A 22,311-nucleotide genomic window follows, 5' to 3' on the forward strand; every position below is an offset into this window, starting at 1 on the left:
CTACCCTCGCCGGGAAGAGGAGGAGGAGGATGAGGAGGAGGGGGCGCCGGGGCGAGCGGCGTTACCTGAGCGACCCGAGCCGGAAGAGCCCGACCGCCACCAGCAGCCCCGCGCCGCCCTGACAGCTCCCGGCATGCACCGCGGCGCGCCTCCCCTCCGCCCCGCCTCGCGCCCGCGCCCCCTGGCGGGCGGCGGCCGGAGGAGGGCGCGCGCGGGCGGGCGGTGCGCGGGCGCGGAGCCGGGCGCGCCCCTGCGCGGGGGCGGGCGGCGCGGGAGCGCGCAGCCGCTCTCGTGTGGGATGGGGAAAAGCAGGGAGTTAACGGGGGGGGGGGGGTCTAGCGGTGGTCGGTTTGTCGGCGCTGGCCTGCGCAGGTGCGTAGCGGTGCGTTGCTGTACGCACCTGCGCTGGCGCGGGTTTCGGCGGCCCGGCGTTCGTTGCGCGTTGCGCGGAGGAAGAGGTGGGTTCGCGCCTGGGCTGCGAGTTTCGGTGAGGGAGCTTCTTGGGCCTCGTCGGTGCCGTCGTCGTCGTGGCACGTATGGGGAAAGTGTGCAAGCGGGCACTTGGGCACTGGCGGAAATAAAAATAACAGGGTTATAGATGGGGATATACGTTTGTTTTGCCTAATCTTTACGTAGTTCGCCAAATATAGTGCAGGTAAAAATGGAAGGCAGGTGGCACTTCAGAACATATTATTGATTATACTACTAGTAGTTGTATTTAGAATTTTCTAAAATTTGTCGTGAGTAGTACGCTTGAGTCCTTACTACGCAGAAAGGCGTGGGGGTGCCTACACGGACGATACTGGAAGGAATTTTTTACTCAAGAGCGATTTTCAAGCGACCCGTTCCACAGTATGAAGGGTACGGTTCTTAGACTGCAATCTGTTAGTTTAAAAGCCATCATTATGGTTCTCAGATTTAAGCAGGCTTCATAATAGCAAGTGGTTATTATGGTTATAAATTACTTAAGTAACTGCAAAAAGAAAAAAAAAAGGTGCATTCAGCTTATATAATAAATCTTTTAGACTTTGTCTGAAGACAAGTAAATATTTCTAAAACATTGCCAGGGAAAATCTCATAATATTTATAAATCTTCTACTTGCTGACTTACGTTATCAGCCAACGTTTTATGAAGTCTAATTTTATTCTCCAGACTTGGGATAATAATAAAGAGGAAATGCCATTCCTTTTCTCATTGAACTATTCCGGGATTCAGTAGATGAGAAACAGTTACTTTTTGGAAAGCTGACAATTCCCACTGGTTTTCTGAGGTACCGAGTATGACTCTACAGGTTGTGCATTTCCAATTAAAATGGTGCATTTACATTTATTTTTCTTTGAAGATACTTACAAATGCATTTGAGATTTAATTCTTATCTAGGGTGGGTCGTGCTTTTGGAGCTATTTAAGAGTGGTGATCTTCACAAAGGGGATACAACTTTCAATAACTGACAACATGCCATCACATGCTCCCGCACTGTAAAGTGGTTAGATTTCTAAGCTTCCCTTTTGCTGAATTTAGTAGTGGCAGTTACAACTCGGAGCTCTCAAACAGTTCTCTGAAATTGCCTCATCAACTTCATGTGCAGTGGCAATCAAAAAACCCCCACAAAACATTGTACGTTATCGGGAAGCATATTGAGAACAAGACAGAGGTAGTAGTTTGGCCGCCATATAAAAGGCTGGTGCAGCCTCAGATGGATCGCTGCATCAGTTCTTGTCTTCACGGCTCAAGAAGGATGTAGAGGTGTTAGGGAGGGCACAGAGGAGGGATGGTGCCACTGCCTTGCAGCGAGAGCAATAACAGCTGGGACTGTTCGATACAGAGAGAGAAGGCAGGAGAGAGGATTGATCAAGGTTTACAAAATCATGAAGGATATAAAGTTGTTATTAACCAAATCCCACAGTATGAGAGTGAGGAGGCACCTCGTGAAAACAGTAGAAGATCATTTTTGAGACACGTAAAGAAAACACTTTTCTGCAAAGTAGATTGTGAACTTCTAGACTGTATCGCCACCAGAGGTTGGGGACTTGGACATTATCTGTAGGTTCAAGGAGGCATTATTCATATTGATGGCAAACACATCCGTAAGTGGGCATGGAAGGATATAGGCAGGGATGTACCCTCCAGCATCCCTAATACAATGAGAGATGCGGGGGAAGTACTGGGAAGTGGCCACGCTAAGGAGCTCTTCCTAAATAGTATCTCCTTTTACTGACATTGGAGACAAAATACTGGGCTAGATGCACCACTGATGCTACATGCACTTGCTCTGTAGGACATTGACCTTCAGTTCTGTGTAATTATTGCGCTGCAGAAATGGTGGGAAACCTGTAATAGAGAATTTTGAATAAATGAAGCTCACACCCTGCGAATACTTAAGATTATTCGTAACTTTGTCATCTTGTGTAAGCCTTTGTAAAGTCAGGGTCCAAGGCCCTTTTACTAATACTAGGAGTCGATTCTCCTATAATTACATGGATTTTATGTTTGACGTGTGACCTACTTGCTGAGAACAATTTAACCTGCAATATGTACATTGGTTTGTGAAGTAATTGGAAATGAAAGCTACCATGTGGACTAAATATTTTTCTTCCTTAAAAAAGCAACAACAACAAAATCCCAAAACACGCTCAGAACAGCATGTAGAGAGTATAGTCTGCATCTTAGAATACTTGAATAAATTAATGCTTTGTAGAAGAAAAATACTTGGTTGAGACAGTTTAGCCGACTATTGTCTGCTATATTTTTCCCACAAAATCTAACCTTACTCCATCTACTTCTTCAAGACTCTCCTAAAACATCTACTTGGGTTTGCCAACTCCAAGGACTAAGATTACTTCAAAGTAATCATGTCTTAAACAGTAAATTGCTATAAAATTAATGTGCAAATCTGCCTTTTTGTGTGAAGCTTTGCAGATCATGTTTTCAAATGACTCTCTGCAATCACAGGTCTTGTGACTTTCATAGAAAGTAAATACTTGACATAGCAAAAGGCTTTTTTCCCAAAGCAGAAGCTTCTTTCCTTGGTGTCCTCGAATACAGACCATCAGCAACCTCTTATATACTGTGAGGGCGGCATGCTGGATGAAGCGTGCAGTGAAGGGACAGTCACACAGGGAATGTCAAGGTGGGCTTACAGTCTCTTGATAAAAAGACTCGGTGAGAGGCAGTAGGAAGCCTCATCCCAGAGCAGCAGATGCCTGTGCCAAGGGTCCGTTTGGTATGAGTGCAATGTGACAGCATTCAAGAGCTGGGTGAACGTGGATTGGGAGGAATTCAGGGAGACTTGTAATGTTTCCTGGCCAACGCACCAGCACCCAATGTGGGGCTTGAAGGGTTCGAGATAATGACAGGTTTGACTGGAATGTGCTAGATCAAATTTATAGCTGTTATTGCTGTTTAGCTTGTAATTGGCAGGCTCCTGTGCTTGCGTGGGGCTTGCGTGCCTCACTGCGTATTAGAGTCCAGCGCTCGTTAGAGGCTGCTTTTTGCTTTCGCTGCTTGCTGTACTGCTGTAGTGCTTATCTGTGTAGTATCTCGCGTGCTGTGCCTGGGAACATTTTGATAACAGCAATGGCAATGCGCCTGGGCTGGCAGATGGCCAGAGTGCCATTGCTGTTTCTGTGCTGCTGTAGTGGACAGGCTGGAACTCCAGTGTGAACTCGAGTCGAAGGGACTGTGACCTGTGGAAGAGCCCACGCAGGAGCAGGACATCCCGAAGCATCTGTGATCATTGATAAGTCCACGCCAGAGCACGTATATCTGGAAGCGTCTCTGGCCGTGGTTATGTCTGTGCCATAGCAGGTATACCTCTGAACGCATTGTAGCCCAAGGAGAAGTCCATGCTGGAGGAGGTACATGCCGAAGCATCTGTGGCTGTGGATAAGTCCATGCTGCAGCAGGTGCACCTTGAAGCATCCGTGGCTGTGCATGAGGTCATGCTGGAGCACTTCAAAGCGCGTGGCCATGGATAAGCCCATGACAGGGCAAGTACACCCCTGGAGGGACAGCAGCCATGGGTAAGGCCATGTTGGAGTAGGTTTACTTCTGAAGGGCTTGTAGCTGTGCATGAGGCCACAATGCCTTCAGAGATATACCTGTTCCAGCGTGGCTTTTTATTCCCATGGATAAGGGCACGCTGGAGCAGGTCCACCCCTAAGGGACTGCAGTCTGTGGATAAGTCCAAGCCGGAGCAGGGGCTAGAGGAGGAGTTCATTGCAATGTTAAACCCGATGGTCTGGTCTATAGGGAGGGTCCAGGGGTGGAGATTTTAATGGAAATACCTTTAAATTTTTGTAACCCATGATTTGAGTTGCATGTTATAGGAATCACTATAGCAGAAACCACCTGAACCAGTGGAGGACAAGCCTTACAAGAAGCAGTGCAAGTGCAGCAGTGACCCGACCTGAGCTGGCTTTGGCGCCCAGTAACTCCATGCAACACACCACCTCTCCTGTCCTGAGTGACCACCATAAGAGATGGAGCCCAAAGTCATGGACTAAATGAACTCAATGGACTTTTTGTGGGCATTTTATGGATATTTCACAAGGGTGGTCCATAGACTAAGAGAATGATATCTGTGTATTATATCAAAGGATGGGAAGGAGGGTAGTGGTTAATGAGGTTGTATTGGATAGCGTGGGCCCTGAGCATGATGTAAATGGTATGGCATAAGGGCTGAAGAATGTGCTGGTTTTGTCTGGGATAGAGTTATTTTCTTCATAGCAGCTAGTATGGGGCTGTGTTTTGGATTCGTGGTGAAAACAGTGTTGATAACCCAGGGATGTTTTCGTTACTGCTGAGCAGTGCTTACCCAGAGCCAAGGGCTTTTCTGCTCCTCACCCCACCCCACCAGCGAGGACGCTGGGGGGGCACAAGGAGTTGGGAGGGGACACAGCCGGGACAGCTGACCCCAACTGACCCGAGGGATATTCCAGACCATAGGACGTCATGCTCAGCATATAAAGCTGGGGAAGAAGAAGGAAGGGGGGACTTTGGGAGTGATGGCGTTTGTCTTCCCAAGTCACCGTTAGGCGTGATGGAGCCCTGCTGTCCTGGAGATGGCTGAACACCTGCCTGCCCGTGGGAAGTGGGGAACGGATTCCTTGGTTTGCTTTGCTTGCGTGCGCGGGTTTTGCTTTACCTATTAAACTCTCTTTATCTCAACCCATGAGTTTTCTCACTTTTACCCTTCTACCCACCGGGGGGGAGTGAGTGAGCGGCTGCATGAGGCTTAGTTACTGGCTGGGGTTAAACCACGACAGGCGGAGAGGGGGCTGTTCACAAGGCAGGGGGTGGGTGGTGGTGCAGTGACATGCCCCAGGACACAGTCCCCAGCACTGACTGGGGAGCTTGCCCCTGGCTCACGAGAGGCTTCTGCTTAGACAGAGCTTCACAGGAATGGTGGCTTGACCCCAGTGAGATGCTAGCTTACTGCTCTGTGGGGGAAGAACCAGAAGAGCAAAAGCAAGAAAAGTTGTGGGTCACAATAATGACGGTTTAGTTAGTGAACAAAAGAGGAAAAAAAACCAAACGTACAAAGACAATCACTCACCACCTGCTACAAGCAGACAGCTGATGCCCAGCCAGTCTCTGAGCAAGGGCTACTTTGGAAAGACTACACCCCCACTTTTTATTGCTGAGCATGACCTTATGTGCTAAGGAATATCTCTCTGATCAATTCGAGTCAGCTGTCCTACCTCTCCCCTGCCCCAGCCTCTTCCCTACCTCCAGCCTACTTGCTGGGGGGAGGAGAGTGAGACGCTGAGGCGGCCTTGACAGTGTGCAGACACTGTTCAGCAACAGCTAAAACATTGGTGTGTTAGCAACGCTGTTTGGTCACAAATCTGAAGCACAGCATCATACAGGCTGCTGTGAGGCAACTCCATCCCAGTCAGACCTATTATGGGGGGCTGCGGGGACCACCCTGCGGAGCTGGTGCCCTTGGTTGCCAGATACGTGCAGTGGTGAGAAGTAGTTGCCAGTCTAAGGAGCTTGAGGAGGAGTCCAGCAGACTGTGCCGTACCAGGGAAAATGAAAACGAGTTCCACAGGGTCTTCCCAGAGACCCTGTGGAAGTGAGAGCCCATACTGCACAGAAGGAGGGGCAGCTAGAGATTGTGGTCAGGTGTAAGGAAATGGAGGGTTTCCCGTGATGGGTCAGGCTGGAAGCTTGAGACTTCTAGCAACAGGAGGACAGCTCCTTCTCCACCTGCAGATCTACAACTGGAATATAGGCTCCATGCCCTGGTAGCAGATGAGGGGGAGAAAGGCTTATCTGGGGAAGCACCACAGCTGGCCAAGCCTGAACCACACAGCTGCACCATGGGGAGAAAGTGGTGGATGAGAGCAGTGGGTGACTCCCTGCTGTGAGGGATGGAGGACCCCAGCTGCCTGACTGGGGCTGCCTGACTTTCTGTGTTTTTTACTTGCTGGGGGCTTGGATCCAACATGTTGCAAGGACACTGCCGAGGCTTGCCCATCCCTCAGCCTACTACCCCCAGCTGCTTATCCACGTGAGCACCGATGACACTGCCCTCTCCGTGAAGCAGCGTTGGGTATGTGGAACTCTTGTATGGGCTGGGGAATGGTCTGGGTTGGAGCTTGTACGTCAGGATCAGAAGAGAAGCCAGTGAGGGTGACACCTTGATGGGAGCATGTTACAGACCACCCGATCGGCATAAAGTGGATGAAGCCTTTTGGTACAACCCAGGGAAGTCTCTGTGTCACAAAGCTTGGTTATCATGGGGGACTGCTGCCCCTGGGAAGGACGAGCCCTGGGCACCAGCAGAGACCAGGAGTGCCTGGCTGGGGAGCAGCTCCATGGGGAATCCCTGGGGCCCTGGTGGGCAGCGAGCTGCACTGGCCCTGGCAGCAACGAGGACCGACAGCATCCTGGAGCGGAGCCCTTAGATCGAGGAGACCGATTATCCACCGTCAGTTGGCACTTGATAGACTACATCTAGGAGACAACGCCCAGTCTTGCCCCCATGCCTCTTGCAGGGAAGGTGTCGGTAAACAGGACCAAGTTTGTTGGATGCCACCCAGGACGGTCGGGGCTGGCGACCTGTGAGGAGAGATGGCTTCAGGGCGGACACCCAACCAGAGCCCCCGGTGCCTGTGGGGAGGTGCCTGAGAAGACGGGCCCAGGCTCCTCACAGCGGCAGTGTGGCAGGAGGATAGTAGGCAACAGGCAGGTGTTGATACGCAAGAGCATCAGGCTGGGCGTAAGAAAACCCCGTGAAACCAGCCGAGCCCTGGAGCGGCTGCCCGGGCAGATTGTGCAGGCCTCGACCTCGGGGCTTCGGGACCCGACGGGACCCAGCCCTGGGCACCCAGACCCGACCCCACAGCCGACCGCGGGCCGAGCGGAGGGCGGGCGGCAGCCGCCCCACGGGCGCCTTCCCGCCGCTGCCACCGGGGGCGTCGCCGGCGCCGAGCTGTAGGCGGCGCTGTGGCGGGCGGCCGCACCGCGCCTGCGCCGGCCGGCGTGCGGGCGGGCGGAAGAGCCGCCGCTTCCTGCGCGGGCCGCCGGAGCTGTTCCCCTGCCGGCATGGCGGGAGGGTTCCTGCTGGAGATCAGGCGGGGGACGCAGAGCGCCTTGCTGGTTATCCGGTAGTGCGGGGGCGCTGCCTGCCTGCCGCCGCTCGGGAGGCGCAGGGCGCGGCGCTGGGGCGGTGGGTCTGGCTTTCCGCGTCCTTAGCCTTAAACGGCGGGGGGGGGGACGGGACGGGACGGGTTTGTGTCCCGGCGAACACAACGGCAGTTGCGTGTGTCCCCCCCCCCTTCCCTTCTTGTGCGACTCGGAAAAGCCTGAGTTACTGTGCAAATAAATGCTTCCTGAGAACGGTGGTTTATTTCTCTCGATCGCTCCTCACCCCCGCGGGGGACCCCGGTTTAACCGCGTGGGTCCCGGGGCGCGACTCGGGCCGCGGGAGGGCGTCTTCCCCCTCCCCCCCCCCCCCCCGAGGCCGGGCTTGCGTTGCCCGAGCCGCCAGCCGGGCTCCGGTGCCTCGGCGCTGAGCCCCTTCCCGCCCGTTTTCAGCCAGCTGGTCCCAACACCTCCGTTCTGAGGTAAGCCCGTTCTCCTTTGCCTCCCCAGCGAGGCGGACCCGCCGAGCTCGCCGCTGGACGTGTGGGTGGCCGCGGACCGTGTGGAAGCGAGAGGCGGCGGCAGCTGCCAGGCGGCGGCGCTGCCGGCAGGGGTCAGCCTGGCCCCGTCCTCCTGCCGCGGCCTGCGCCGCCTCCCCGGCGACGGCCTGCACCTGCGCATGCGCCTGCGCCGCCCGCCGCCGAGCGCCGGTAAGGCTGGGGCGGGGCCGGCGCCGCCGCCGCCGCTTCAGCGCTGGGCGGGGGGGCTTGGCCCGTTGCTTAAAAAAAAAAAAAAAAAAAAAAAAGGGAGCTTCGGTTAGGGTGGCCTCAAACCTTACTGGTTTAAGTGGCGCGCAGACAGAGGCTTTAAAGCGTCGATTCGGCAGCACACGCACAAAAAAACCCCAAACCAGCTGGAGTTTTCGTGGTCTGCGTTGTGCATGTGCCGTCGCTACCGGGCTCGCTTTAGCTCTGATTCGAAGATTTAAACAGGAGATGATAACATTGAATAAAATTGTCAGCTTTAAAGTGCAAAAAGTGGGGTAATGAAAGGGAAGCACGGTTGCTGAGTCAGTGCAGGAGTTTGAGAACTGCTCTCGGTTCCTACCCCGTGCTTTCCCGTGTTACTTCAAAACTGCTTTCCCTCCTGTTTCGTGTTTGGTGGCTGAAAATGCAGTAATACGACTCACCCAGGCTATGCCGCTAAGGCTGTCACTGACCACTTAAATCATAAAAGGAGTGTGATGCAGTGTTGGGGCTTGTTCTCGCAGCCTCAGTTTGCAGAGGTTAATGTTGCGGGTAACATCTGCAAAGTTATATGCTTTATTTCCGTGATGCTAATTCAGGTCTAGGATGTGACTGCATAAATAGGAAGCATGGTGGTATAGCTGGTGCCTTCTTTCATTCTAGCACCCAAGCTCAATATGTTTAGACTCATTTAATAGGATGTGACACGGAAAGGTATATTAAATAACACAAAATTGTCATTCTGTGGTTTTAAAGTAGAAATGACCGATAAAGTATGTGATGTACAATAATGGTCTCAGCACCAGAAACACGCTGGAATACTCTGTTGATTTTATGGTACGCAGAGGTTGCTTCTGTATGTTAATCTGTAATTATACATGTGCTCTGACAATTCAATCATACAAAAATTATTTAGTGTGTCTTATTAATGAGGCACACTTCAAAAGATCAAAGGTGAAGTTTTAAAAATTTACCTTTGAAAGTCGTACCTTTGAAAAACAAGTATGTGAACCAGATGGTAATCGACGTATATATTAACCTTAGTTAGCCTTAAATGTTTTATGTTAGTATGCAAAACTAGTTGTCTTTTATGTGAAATTCTGGAACCTTTTAAAGTACTTTTCATTTGTGGTTGCAACCTAAATCTTAAATACTGAATGCCGATGCTGAGAATATACTTTGATTCTTAAGTTTGAGAAAGTGGGCAATGCAGAACATATTCATACATAGAGCTAGGCTTACAGTTTTACTTTTCTTCCACCTAATGTTATTTGATAATACCTGGAGGCTTTTATAGCTCCTTTCTTAATTTGGAAAAGTTGTCTGAGCTGGCTTTTGTGAGACCATTTTTGCTTTGCTGGCCTGCAGAGGGTATTGCTCACTATCTATTCCTCGAATGGAACCACAGTGCCTGGTATCTTACCTGCCTGAAAATTTAAAACTAGTTTGTTAGATTCTTACCTTTTTTTGGTTTGAGGTGTTTGGCAGGATATTTTTGTACAAGTGACTGAAAGTGTTACACAGTTTTGAAGATCAATATGTTGTCTTCTATCTATAGACTTGGTTTTTACTTTGAGGGAAAGCCTGAAACCCCAGAAGAATTACATGTTTTACTGTCAATCCTGTGGTGACATCATAGTAAAAGACCAGTAAGTACTGCAGTGTCTTGTATTTATATCAATAAATGCCATAGTGATTCTTATTCATGTTATTTTGTGTACTTAGAGAGACAGCTAAAAGGTATTTATTTTGAAATTGATAGATGAGAACACTTTTGAAGCACTGCGGATGACTAAAAGCAAAATCACCTGAAACAGTTTTTCACCGTTTATTCATTTATTTCTTGATTTCATTCTGGCTGTAAAGTAGAAGTACCTTACAAAGGGAGTTTAGTGCATTGCCTGGGAAACTGGGAAATCTTGATTCTTTTCCTGCCTGTCTGCTATGCTTTGAGCGAGACATTTTCTTTTGTAGCTGGACTTCCTGACGTGTAAAATTTCTGCTTTGAGATCTATGCTTTTTGTTCATACAGAATCTCTTTGCACTCATCATAATAGCTTCTGGATTTGCTGTACAAACAAAAAGCTGTAACATTTTGGCCTGGAAGTATTGCAAATGTTCATAGTTTTCACTGATTTAAAAAATACTCAGTCTATTAGTAGCTGACATCTTTGCTATGTTGAAGGGAATAAAACTGAAAATTTGAGCCTACGCTTCTTTCTTCCTCTACACTTCAGGGATCCTCTTCAGTTCTGCTCAGTCTCTTTAAATTCCCTTTAGTCATCGTGCTGTAGTTGCAGAGTGGCTGCTCAGAATGGGGATGTTGACCACAGCTCCCTTCTATCTGTTAAGCAAAGCCAACCTCCACATAGGTCAGGGATGCTGAATTTGGGAAACAGAGGAGCTGTTTCTTAGCTGTGTGACTTGGCCTTATCTATGTTCCTTACAAAGTCTGCAGAGTGAATAAGAATTTTAATAAAAAGCTGCTGCATTTTCTGGCTCTTCTGATGAACAACTTTGACAGCTTCAGCTGGATATATAAGAATTGTTAGAGATGCACTTGCAGCATTTTATGATCTGTGTCACTCCTAATACTCAAAATGGTAATACAAATGTGGTATATTCTGTAAACTCCAGTTACTTTCTTGTCATACATATGGATTTACGGCTGGCTTGAATGTAGCTGAATGACGATTTCCTGGCTTTCTCTTCTGAAATGTCTCATCAGAAAGTCTAGTAATAACTCTTATTTTGATACATTTGTAGAGTAATGAAACTTCTAATTTCTAGTCAGTAACATCTGCTTTCAAAAGATATTGCACTTTTATATTTTCATCTCTGAGAGGGTGCTTTCCTGAATTTCAGCACATCAAATTCATATGCATAGAGTTTACATCTTTTGGTTCTGCATCCTATAATGTGACGCAGTGAGAATTTTCGAGAAAGGAAAAAGAAGGCATGTTCATGGCTCTTTGCTTGGCATTTCTTCTTGCAGGGAACCTCTGAGCCCCTTGAAAGTTATCACTAAAAAAACATTAAGACAAGGGTAGTAGAGTGGAACTGCCAGTGTATCCAACACCTTCTGTTCCAGCACTTCCAAAAGGAAGACAGTAGCGTAGTCAGTACTTTTAGCTACAGAATTTGTGTGTTGATTTCTCCAGGGAGAGTCTGTATGACAGTGGCAGGACAGGCAGTGGGATCGAAGGGAAGTTACAGAACTGTGTGAGAGGGAAATTATTAAAGGGTGAATTACTAGGAAAGGGTCTGTAATAAGAAAAAACTGAGATCTAGAAAATGATACCTTTGAGAAGAAATTGAAATAAATGGGATTTAGTTTAGATAAGGCTGTGGGGAAGATATAAGACTTTTCTAATGTGTGAGAAGTTGCTGCAAAGGTGGTGGCAGTAGTCTTCAGCTGAAGCAAGAGGAATTTAGGTTAAAATGAAAAAAACAAATCCAAACCGATTCTAAAGCTTATTTCTTACTGTTAGAGACTGCACAGGAAGCCATCATTTTAAAGACTAGATCAGAGAAATATGTTAGGAATGGTTTAAATGTCAGTGATCCTTCCTTCATGCGAGAAAATGGACTCTACATTTTCTGAAATGCCCTGTCTTAGTCTGTTTCCTTCCATGAATCTGGTAGCTCTTCAGAGGTTAGGGTTATGCTCTCTGATTCTTCTCCATTACCCTCACATTACCCGCATTAGAGGAAGTGATTAGATTTTTGGGGGGGGATACTTTCTTTTTTCTTTCTCTCCTTCCAGTTAGGCTAAGTGTAGCTTATATATAAAATAATTCTTTAAGGCTTTATTCCTGTCATGAAGAAATTCTTAAAGGTTTGTAGTGGGTTGAGCCCGGCTGAACACCTGGTGCCCACCCAAGCCACTTTATCACTCCCCCTCCTCAGCTGGACAGGGGAGGGAAAATGTAACCAAAGGCTCATGGGTCGAGATAAGGGCAGGGAGAGATCACTCAACCAATTACCATCATGGGCAAAACAGATTTGACTTGGGGAAATGGTTGAATTTATTACCAATCAAATCAGAGTAGGGTAATGAGAAATAAAAACTAAATCTTAAAACACCTTCCCCCCACCCACTCCCTTCTTCCTGGGCTTAAGTTTACTCCCGATTTTCACTACCTCCTCCCCACTAGTGGTGCAGGGGGACGGGGAATGGGGGTTGTGGTCAGTTCATCACACCTTGTCTCTGCCACTTCTTCCTCCTCAGGGGCAGGACTCCTCACTCTTCCACTGCTCCACCATGGGGTCCCTCCCACGGGAGACAGTCCTCCATGAACTTCTCCAACCTGGGTCCTTTCTGCAGGCTGCAGTTCTTCATGAACTGCTCCAGCATGAATCCCTTCCACGGGGTGTTGTCATTCAGGCACAGACTGCTCCAGCGTGGGTCCCTTCCCTGGGCTGCAGTCCTTCAGGCACAGACTGCTCCAGTGTGAGTCCCCCGTGGGGTCACAAGTCCTTCCAGCAAACCTGCTCCAGCGTGGGCTTCTCTATCCATGGGGCCACAAGTCCTGCCAGGAGCCTGCTCCAGCGCAGGCTTCCCACGGGGTCACAGCCTCCTTTGGGCATCCCCCTGCTCCGGTGTGGGGTCCTCCCTGGGCTGCAGGTGGAGATCTGCTCCACCGTGGATCTCCCTGGGCTGCAGGGGGACAGCCTGCCTCACCATGGTCTTCCCCACGGGCTGCAGGGGAATCTCTGCTCCGGCGCCTGGAGCATCTCCTCCCCTCCTTCTGCACTGACCTGGGGGTCTGCAGGGCTGGTGCTCTCACATCTTCTCACTCCTCTCTCCGGCTGCAGTTTCTGTTCAACAGCAACTTTTTCCCCCTGTCTAAATCTGTTCTCCCAGAGGCACTACCACCATCACTGATGGGCTCGGCCTTGGCCAGCAGCGGGTCCATCTTGAAGCCGGCTGGCATTGGCTCTGTCGGACATGGGGGAAGCTTCCAGCAGCTTCTCACAGAAGCCACCCCTGTAGCGCCCCTGCTACCAAAACCCTGCCATGCAAACCCAATACAAGGCTGAATGTCATGAAAAATAAATTTCATAAATTGACTATTAAGCAATAAACCTTTTCCTTAGTCCAAACATTAAGAATTTGTACTACAAAAGTATTCTATTGAAAAAACAATGGCAGGGGAAATCTTCTAATTACACATTTCCTACATAAATAGCTTTAAGCATGACAAATAACTGTCAAGCTGGGCTGTCCAAAATTTTTTTAGTAAGTAAATAAGGAAGTCTGCTGCTAAAGAAATTCAGTTGGATCTTTTTTCCTTCTCTTTTTCTCTGATGGAACAGAAGGATTATATGTTTAACAGTCTAACATCCATTTTACTTATAGTTTTCAGAACTTTTAATACCTAGGATGATAATACCTAGTTCTTGGATATTAGTTAATAATGATGTCAGAGATTATTTTTCTTAGTCCAGTCTTATAAGGATCTCTATGGTCAAATACCTTAGCATGGAAGCTCACCTAAGAATTACATCCTTATGGCAGGACTCTTTTAGACTAGTGCCTAACTTCTATGTTTTTTAAATTAAGTTAATTACGTAGGCTTCCTCTGTTCGGACACAGAGAACTATCTCCAGAAGGAGAAAGTTTCTCTTAAAGGTCCCAGCCTAAGAGTTGTTTGTCGCTCTGTGACTGTGAAGGCAGCCTAGGTGTCTATCTGAAAAGGAGAAACTCAGTTGTTATTAGGAGCAAGTTTGGGGAGATAAGTCGCCCTGTTAGCTAGGTTTTATCACTGTATTTAGCAGCCTCAAGTTAGTCAGTACCCAGTAAACTTCAAGTTTCTTTTTGTTTGTTTTTCTGGAAAGCTACATTTTTATTAGTGTTACATTTTTCCAGTTCTAGTGATCCAGAATATGGCTTACCACCTATGAATGGCAAAAGCCTAAAATATAGTGGAAATGCTATATTTTCTGTATAGCTCAAAGTTAGGAGGAGTCTGTTTAGGAAATTCCTACTGGTTGGAGCAACTGCTTTTGCTCCAGACTGTGAGTGTAAAGAAAGGGTAATGTAGTGAAACTGGACAGCATTAATCTGCAGTTTAGGGTAATTCTGTCTTTTTTTCCACCTGTATGTAACACTTGAAAAAGCATTGCTGAGCAATACCAGCTTTTTGTTGCTGTAAAGAGCAATACATAGGAATGAAGACTTCTTTTTTTCAGTGTGAGTCCAGGCATTGGAACTAATTGTACAAGGCTGATGAATAATCAGTCATTAGGCCAACACCAGAATTAAAGTCCCACCACGGCAGAACTGTGGTTGTATCTTGGGCAATATTTAAGACCACAGAGTGAAGACAGTGATGGGTAGTGGGGAGAGGTAATCTTAGTTATGGTAAAGCTGGGTCAGAGGACGAGTTATTCCAACTTTCATCTGTAGGTGGGGCAAGCACAGTTTAAAATGTATCATCGGTCTAGACAGAAGGAAGTTTTTATAAAAGATTTTACTTTCACCCACCCAGCAGTTCAAAAAGCACAAGAAACTACAATGGGAAGAACTGGCATCTTCAGAAAAGAATAGTCTGTGAATTGCAAGAAAGGCAGGGTGTCTAACTGTTGGCTTAGCAGCTGTGTGTTTATTTGGAAAGTAGCACCATAATCAAAGTTGTATTTGCAAGTTTTAAGTAAGGAGTAGAATCAAGAAACTCTATGTAAAGGTTTCAGGCAACAGCAGAAGAAATAAGGGAACAAAAGGAAAGCATTCAAGGGAACTAGGCAAAGAGCAGAAAGTGCAGCTCTGTGACAAACAGTACATCTAGAAAACTCTTGGAGAGGCACACACTGTTAAAGCTATTGCCTGCTGTTTTGGTAAAGGGGCTGAATTTCTTGCCAGTGCAATAGTTTTCTACAAAACACAGATTAAAGAAAGTGTAAATATGTGGACAGGATCTACCAATACTTCTACATTCTTGATAAAACCACATGTGGTGGCACCACAGAATGGCTATAGGAACTGTAGGCAGGAAAGTATTGACCACTCACCCACAATGACCAAGCTGGTATTTCTATAGCTACATGTATATATTCTAGCTTTAAGAGTATATCTTATAACTTAAAGCAGTGATTCCAAACCTTGGCTTATAAAATCCTCTGGCACTGTCTGTAACCAAAGAAAGTAAGTTAAAACCAACACTGACAATGAAAGCAAAGTCTGGTATTGCCTGGAGCAGCCTCCTTGGTCCATACAGCTGCCCAGGAGAAAGGGATTTGCATTTTTTTTTTCTATGTGACTTCTGAAAGTTAAATCTGAATCTAAATTAAGATTGCAATATCCTTTTTTTTTTTTTTTTAATGAAGAGATACTGTGGTATTTTTGTCAGGATTTAGCTTTTTCAAAGCCTTGTATCTGACTTTGAGGGGCTCAAAGGACATGCTCTCCCTTGCTGTGGCAGCAGTCTGTTTCTGTTGGTTTTATATCAACATTTGGTGCAAGGAAACTTTATAAGAAGTAATAATAAATATAATTGCAAAATGCCCATTGTTACGTTTTTCATGACTGGATAGAACTGTTTTATTTTTGCCATGCGATTCATTGCAAGAGAGGATTATGCCAAGTTCTGCCTTGTAATCATTGGAGATTCACCCTTGGGAAATGCTTCATCACAAACTTGGCAGGAAACACGCAGCTATTGCTTTCTCAGAATTCATCCAAAGAAAGTGCCTTTCTTTGAGAAAGTCAAGCACTTCCTTTTGAGAAAATGCCATACTTCCCCCCCTTTTCGTAAGGAGTATAAGCTCTCTTTCAGTGTCTTAGAAAAGAATATAATATATTGAAATATTTTTTTCTTCTACCCCCTTAGGAAATTTCTCAGAGTTCTTCCTCTACCAAGTGAAAACTGGAGTGCTTTAGTTGAAGAGTGGTGTTGTCACCCTAACCCCTTTGCCAGAAGCACTTTGCACCCTCAGCATGGTGACTGTTTTCTTGGAGACACTTTTTTTCTGTTGAATTCAGGAAACGAATCACATGTACCTGAATCTCCCATGTGCTGCTCAGAGACTGGACACCATACTTCTCAGAGTGGCTCCAACTTGGTAAAGTATTTTGTTTGAATAATTCTTAAGTGAATGTATTTGGACTTTTTTTGTTGTAAAACACTCTTTTGTCACTGGTTTATTTAACTTGTATGTATTACAGAGCTGTTTTGAAGGTCATAGGGAGTTATTGATATTCAGTTGCACAGAAGCCAGAAAATACTCTAAGCTATGATTTACATTTTCTAAAGCATGCACCATGGCTTTGATATTGACCTAGATATGCAAGAAGAACTTCTTCCTATAAATTGAATTAGAAACTATTTAATTATGTAGTTCTAAACCCAAATATTTCCCCCCCAAAATATCCTGAGTGAAGGACATCAATATTCAGTAAGATAATGACTGTAATGGGTTAGGTGTTTGTCAAAGGGTAGTGGAGCGAAGAGTGAGGAGGAAACAGGAATAACAATGCTTTTTCTTCTCAAACTGTGACTGGATGCATAACGATGAATATGATCAAAGGAAGGTGTGATTTTTTTCTTTTTTTAGCTTTAGAAAGACTTGGAAAAATTGGTATGTGTTTTGGGTTCAGATGTGGCTGTCTTACACTCTTAGAATATAGTAAGGACATTGAGTTTGTTTCACTGCTCTGTCTAGTGAAAGTGACCTGCCATCCCAAGTTATAACTCTTCACATTGATGTTTCTGAGGTGTTCCAGGAGGGGATATATCCATCAGCTGGGTCTCTAGGAAGAAGGCTATCATTTGGCTTAGAAACATCCAAATTTGTTGTTGCCATGAAAAAAACATTTGTAGGGACACTGATATTTCAGTGGTCAGGTAAAACCCATGAAGAAAGAAGACTCAGTGCTTTATTCGTCTTGGAAATCTAGCACATACATAAAAGTTCAAGCAATAATCTTTTGTTCTACGAGAAGAACAACCAGGAACTTAGTTCACCAAAGCCTACATTTCCATAAAGCCTTTACTGTTAGTCTGCTGCTTGTCTGTATTTGTGCTGACAAAGGTTGGCCTGCAGATACCATCTTTTCTTCCAATACCATGCATTAAACCTAATTACTGAAATTCTTCTACAATTATGGGAACCATTGCTGCCTTGGCAACTTGTGTCTTTAACAGCTCATGACTTGCTACGTACAGATTCCCAACATGAAACTTTTAATCTGTTGAGAAGTAACTCCAGAGACCCTGATTCCTGTCTGCTGCTGCTTATCATCGTTAGGGATTTGTATTATCCCCAGTTAAATCACCGGGATTCTCACAGTTAAATGGTTGCTGGTGCAGTGCATCCAAGTGAGCCATCTGCTTGGGGAACAGTTCTGTCCTACGGTCCATATCTGCAAGTCTTGCAGCTGTGGTCCCTTTGGTTACTTGTTCCATTGTTCTTTGAAAAGCAGAATATGGGGAGGGGAAAATTAGAACTGGTACCCTGAAAGGATATCAGCATGAGAGAAGCAGATTAATTTGGATTAAATCTGAGGCAATTGGAGTTATTTCTTCTAAGTATCCTTAAGAAGGAGGCTGAGCAGAAGATTCCAGATTTCCAAGAGGACAATGCTTTCTGTCAGAGGTCCCTGAAATGAATTATCTCACATTTCAGTAGTCTCAAAAGAGATCTTAGAACAATGAGAACAAAGATGGGAAGATGCAGGGTGCATGGAGTTCATATTGCAGCCCAAAGACGGGAGCAGTGTGCCCAACACACTTCTTCGATCAAAGAGAATGTTTGGCAGAAAAGGGTTGGTTTTGAGGCAGAAACACGATAAAAGGATGTGGGACAAAGATGTTACTGAGATGTGGGTCAAACCGGGATAACAGCAGAACTTTTGAATGAGGGAGGGGGCTGTTTTCTGTCAGAGGCATACAATAGTAGTTTAGTATGATGAATTTTCATGTTTGCTTCCTTAAACTTGCACTGAAGTTGAGAATTCTTTCCTTGTTTGTGTCAAATCCCTCTTTCTACATCTTTCACACTTGCAATGAAGTCTCATTTCTGTGTTTGCTTATTTCCAGCATCACTCGGTTGCCAAGCAAATGAGCAAAACTGTAAGATCCATCAGAAACTGGACTAATAAGGAAAAAACCCCTCATACTGAAACAAATTCTTCCATGAGTAATAGAAAGTTACAGGCAAGATAGATTGCTATTGGCATAAATGTTCTTGTTTCAGAGAATATTGTTGCAGTCTGCCCCAGTATGAAAGTTCTTTTTTAATTGCATTGTAGTTCTTTGGAAAGTGTTTTCCTATGACCAAAATAGTAGCAGGAATGTACCAGAGATGCTTAAACAATCTTTCCCAGCCTCCAGTGGGACCACGACAGCATCCATCCATTGCAAACATATTTTGCACATCTATTAGTCTTCCGGTGTAACATAGTTTTTAAATGTCACATGGTCTTGCAGCATCCTAAGAGTATCTCTTGGGGAAAATATTTTCCCTGACACCATATCAGGGATCCTTAGGAACAGAAACAGAAAATACTAGGCTGGTGATCCGCATCCATCTGCAGATTGCCAGCAGCTGCAAGTTGTCAAATAGATATATTGATTTAATTAGTCTAGCTAAAACTATCACTTTTTCTGTTGAAGCATGATACAATGAGTTACCGGTGTTTTTTAGGTACTGTACTGCACAGTTCTCAGCTAGCACCTGTAACTGTAGTCAGAAAAAAACATTCAAGTTGTAGCTTTCAAGGAAGGACTGTGTATTATATATTTGTACTGTGCAATGTTTGTACCAACCTCAAATACTGGTTTTCACAAAACCCTGTCTACTTATCCTTGCTCTTCACGTTAAGCAAGTAATTTTACTGTGTATGTTTGAGAGGAGTAGCAAGGTGGGAATTGGGAAAGGGGATAACTGCATATATATGAACCAGATGTTTTTTCTGAGCTCCATAACAAGGGGGCTGTACTTCCAACATAGTCAGCTCTCTGAAGCTTTAACAGAGGCTGTCAGGCTCTCCTGGGGGCACAAACCCCTGGTTTGTGAGGAACAAGCAGGACTTTGTGATCATAAGTTCAGGTGCCTGTTTTTTGTGGAGCTAGAGTGGTCCTTTCTGTTCATTTTATTGTTTGTGTGGTACAGATCAGAGAGCTCTATTAAGTATTTCCAGCATCAAATCCATCAGTTCTGTCTGAGGTATAGCTTTGAGAAAGACGTCCAGTATTGTTTTAATACTTCAAATGATGGAAGCTTTATCACATTCCTGTGTAAGCTGTTTCAGTGGTTAATCATCCTGACTCTTTGCTGGCTTCTTATTAAATTAAGCACACTAAGAATTGCAACTCTGTATCTCTTTCTATCTCTAAGGTGTATTTATTTTTTAGAAATTATTTTTATAGCAGTTTTCCAAACCATTTTCCGAATTTTTAACATACTTTATAGATCCATTTTTGCAGTAATCATCTCACTGTAATTCTGAAGATGTTATATTTTTCTGTTTATCCGTATCAACTGTTCAGTTGTTCATGCATTCAGAGATCATATTTGCCCTTTCTTTTGCGGCATCTCATTAGTAACTCTGATGGCTACCATCATCTAAATTCTTTTGATTTTTTGCTGTCTTCCACTATGTATTCCTTTATTTTATCATCACTAGCTCTGTTGTTCCTGAATATAGGATCTGGCATTTGGCTATATTTTAGTGTAGATTGTTAGGCCAAGCACAACCTACTTAATGATCCAGACTACTGTGTACAACTCCTCTATCTCCCTTTTTTACCCTTTCTCTATCATTGAAGCAGGAAGTACACTTTTCCACAGAGTAACTGAAAAATTGTCCCAGCGTGTCTGTTTGACTTGTCTATAATCTCTTTCATCACCGGTCTAACCACAGACCACATGTCCTTCAAGGCACCTGAATTAGAATAAATCAATTAACAAAGCATTATTCAATTTTTTATTAGGATAATTGTGCTTGGAAACCTGCATCTGAAGACAACTGTAATGGACATACATCAAAACTTATCTGTGTAAGATGAAAAGTGTACCTGACATAGCTAGGGCCATTGGATTTACTTCATGCTGATGGGGTTTTTTTGTTGTTTTGTTTTTTTTTTTTTTTAATAATTTTGTGATGTGATAGGCTACAGAGCACCACTTTTTGTTCTAGACATCAGTCCGACACATAATCATCATACATTTTAAAATTTTTATACTAAGGAGTATGATAGTGGTGGTGAAGAAAAAATATGCTCCCCGAAGAGCGCATGTGTGTTCATTCTAGTTGGAATCCATGGGAATTATTGCCATCTGTTATAAAGGTTACAGAAAACGATAAATTTGGAGGTTTTTCCCTCAACTAGTTTAATTTATGCTAAATTAAATATTATTTTTGTAGGCATGTGCTGCAATATGATTTCTCAAGTTGATAGTCACTTGTTTGGACTTATAAACCAAGCCAATAAAACCGTAGTTGTTTAATTACACATGGGTATTTTTATGCACTGTATACTGTGTGAATAATTATAAAGGTGATTATACAAAGACCACTTGTAAAAATCCAATTTAGGTGTCTTCTCATTATGTTCTTAGGATTTCCAGCTCCAGAAGGGTTTATTAACTGAGGAGCGTCATTGTGGTTCTATATACATACTGCTTCCAGACCAGAGCTGTACTGTGCTACACCCAGGTTAATAAGCCCACACAGAACCAGTTATGGAGTTTAGACTTTGGAATAACGTAGGAGTTGTGCTTACTTGTATCTTTATACTAATACTGAATTTAAATATTAACACTGGAATTAGCAGGAGTGTTACTAGGGCAGATCATAGGTTCATCCAGAAATGAGATCTTTTTCAATGGGCAGTAATGGATGCATAAGAGTAAGGCAAGTATTGAGTGATGTTTTGGCCAGTGTAGAGACTTCTTGAACTAGATGATGTTATCCACATTTTTTGTTTTTAATATGCCCTTGATGAACATTGCTTCCCCTGAATTTCTGAAGACTTTTTGAACTTAGGTATACTTTTAATATGAAAAATACTTTCCTATAGTAAGTACCAAACTATATTATGCATTGTGTGACAAATACCTTCCTTTTCTTTGATACAAACCAGGTTATATTTTCATAGCATGAGCTATGAGAGTAAATGTTTTTTTCCTCTTCAGCTTTTCCTAAACATTTGTGATTTTATAGATCTCAGTGATACCCCTGTTTTCTGTCTTTTCATGCCTTCTCCCATTACATGTGTTTTCTTGCCACATATGGAAACTGTTCTGCACCTCTCACAATTATTCTTTGTCAGTACCTTTTCCATTTTGGCTTGAATTGAGGGAGAGGGGTTGTTCAAGAACAGAATCCACCGCACCTTTCTGGAATGTTGTGCTATGTTGTGTTCTTCAGCTGTTTCCTAGTAATTCAAAATACTCTGTGGACATTTTCTGCTCTCTGCTGAACATTGAACTGGTATTCCTATAAAACTGTCCACAGCGGCTAGAACATTTTACTGAGTGATGGTAGTCACGCTGCAGCATAATGTTTTATGTATATATTTTGGAATACTTCTTTTCATGTGCATTATTTTGCCCTTATCAAAATCGAATTTACCTTGTCATTTTATCATCCAGTCACTTAATATTATGAGATTCTCCTGTAAGCTATTACAGGTTGTGGTGTGTGGTCAGTATATATTGCCAGATTTTAAAACTAGTATGAAATTTGCAAGCAAGTGGAAGTGTAGAAAGCTGAAGTAGTGAATGTGAATCTGTGTGTATGTAAACATAAAGAGAACAGAAACAAGTACAAAGTTCACTATCTACTCTGGAGAGTATGTTAAAATTATACATTCCTTTTTCAGAATAACTGAGTGACATTTAAATGACATTTCTTTGTCCTACAGAAATCAAAGGAAAACACCAGAGTAATTTGTAAGCGCTGCAAGACAATGCTGGGAGAAACAGTATCATCAGGTATGGGATGTACAAACCAAACTAGACTTC

General features: G+C 44.7%; 2 protein-coding genes across 12 annotated transcripts in view; one reads left to right on the plus strand and one right to left on the minus strand.

Annotated features, from left to right (window-relative positions):
* DOP1A (DOP1 leucine zipper like protein A) overlaps positions 1-155 on the minus strand; it is a 70,313-nt gene extending 70,158 nt beyond the window's left edge. For 2 of the 3 annotated variants that reach the window (XM_052781627.1, XM_052781626.1), the window contains exon 1: positions 66-115. The gene's annotated coding sequence lies outside the window, so the exon portion shown is untranslated. Of the gene's footprint in view, positions 1-65 lie in introns of all 3 variants that reach the window. The other variant, XM_052781623.1, reaches the window with a different exon arrangement.
* A 7,358-nt stretch (positions 156-7,513) lies between these two features.
* Positions 7,514-22,311, plus strand: part of UBE3D (ubiquitin protein ligase E3D) — a 104,678-nt gene continuing 89,880 nt past the window's right edge. For all 9 annotated transcript variants that reach the window (XR_008234346.1, XR_008234350.1, XR_008234347.1 and 6 more), the window contains exons 1-5: positions 7,514-7,617; positions 8,105-8,304; positions 9,899-9,989; positions 16,173-16,404; positions 22,212-22,281. Coding sequence is in view for 4 of the 9 variants with exons in the window: in XM_052781637.1 (XP_052637597.1) it covers positions 7,556-7,617; positions 8,105-8,304; positions 9,899-9,989; positions 16,173-16,404; positions 22,212-22,281 (655 nt within the window). In the remaining 5 variants the exon portion in view is untranslated. The remainder of the gene's footprint in view (positions 7,618-8,104; positions 8,305-9,898; positions 9,990-16,172; positions 16,405-22,211; positions 22,282-22,311) is intronic.

This window comes from Harpia harpyja, chromosome 3 (genome assembly GCF_026419915.1).
Source record: "Harpia harpyja isolate bHarHar1 chromosome 3, bHarHar1 primary haplotype, whole genome shotgun sequence".
In the NCBI taxonomy this organism is placed as follows: domain Eukaryota; kingdom Metazoa; phylum Chordata; class Aves; order Accipitriformes; family Accipitridae; genus Harpia; species Harpia harpyja.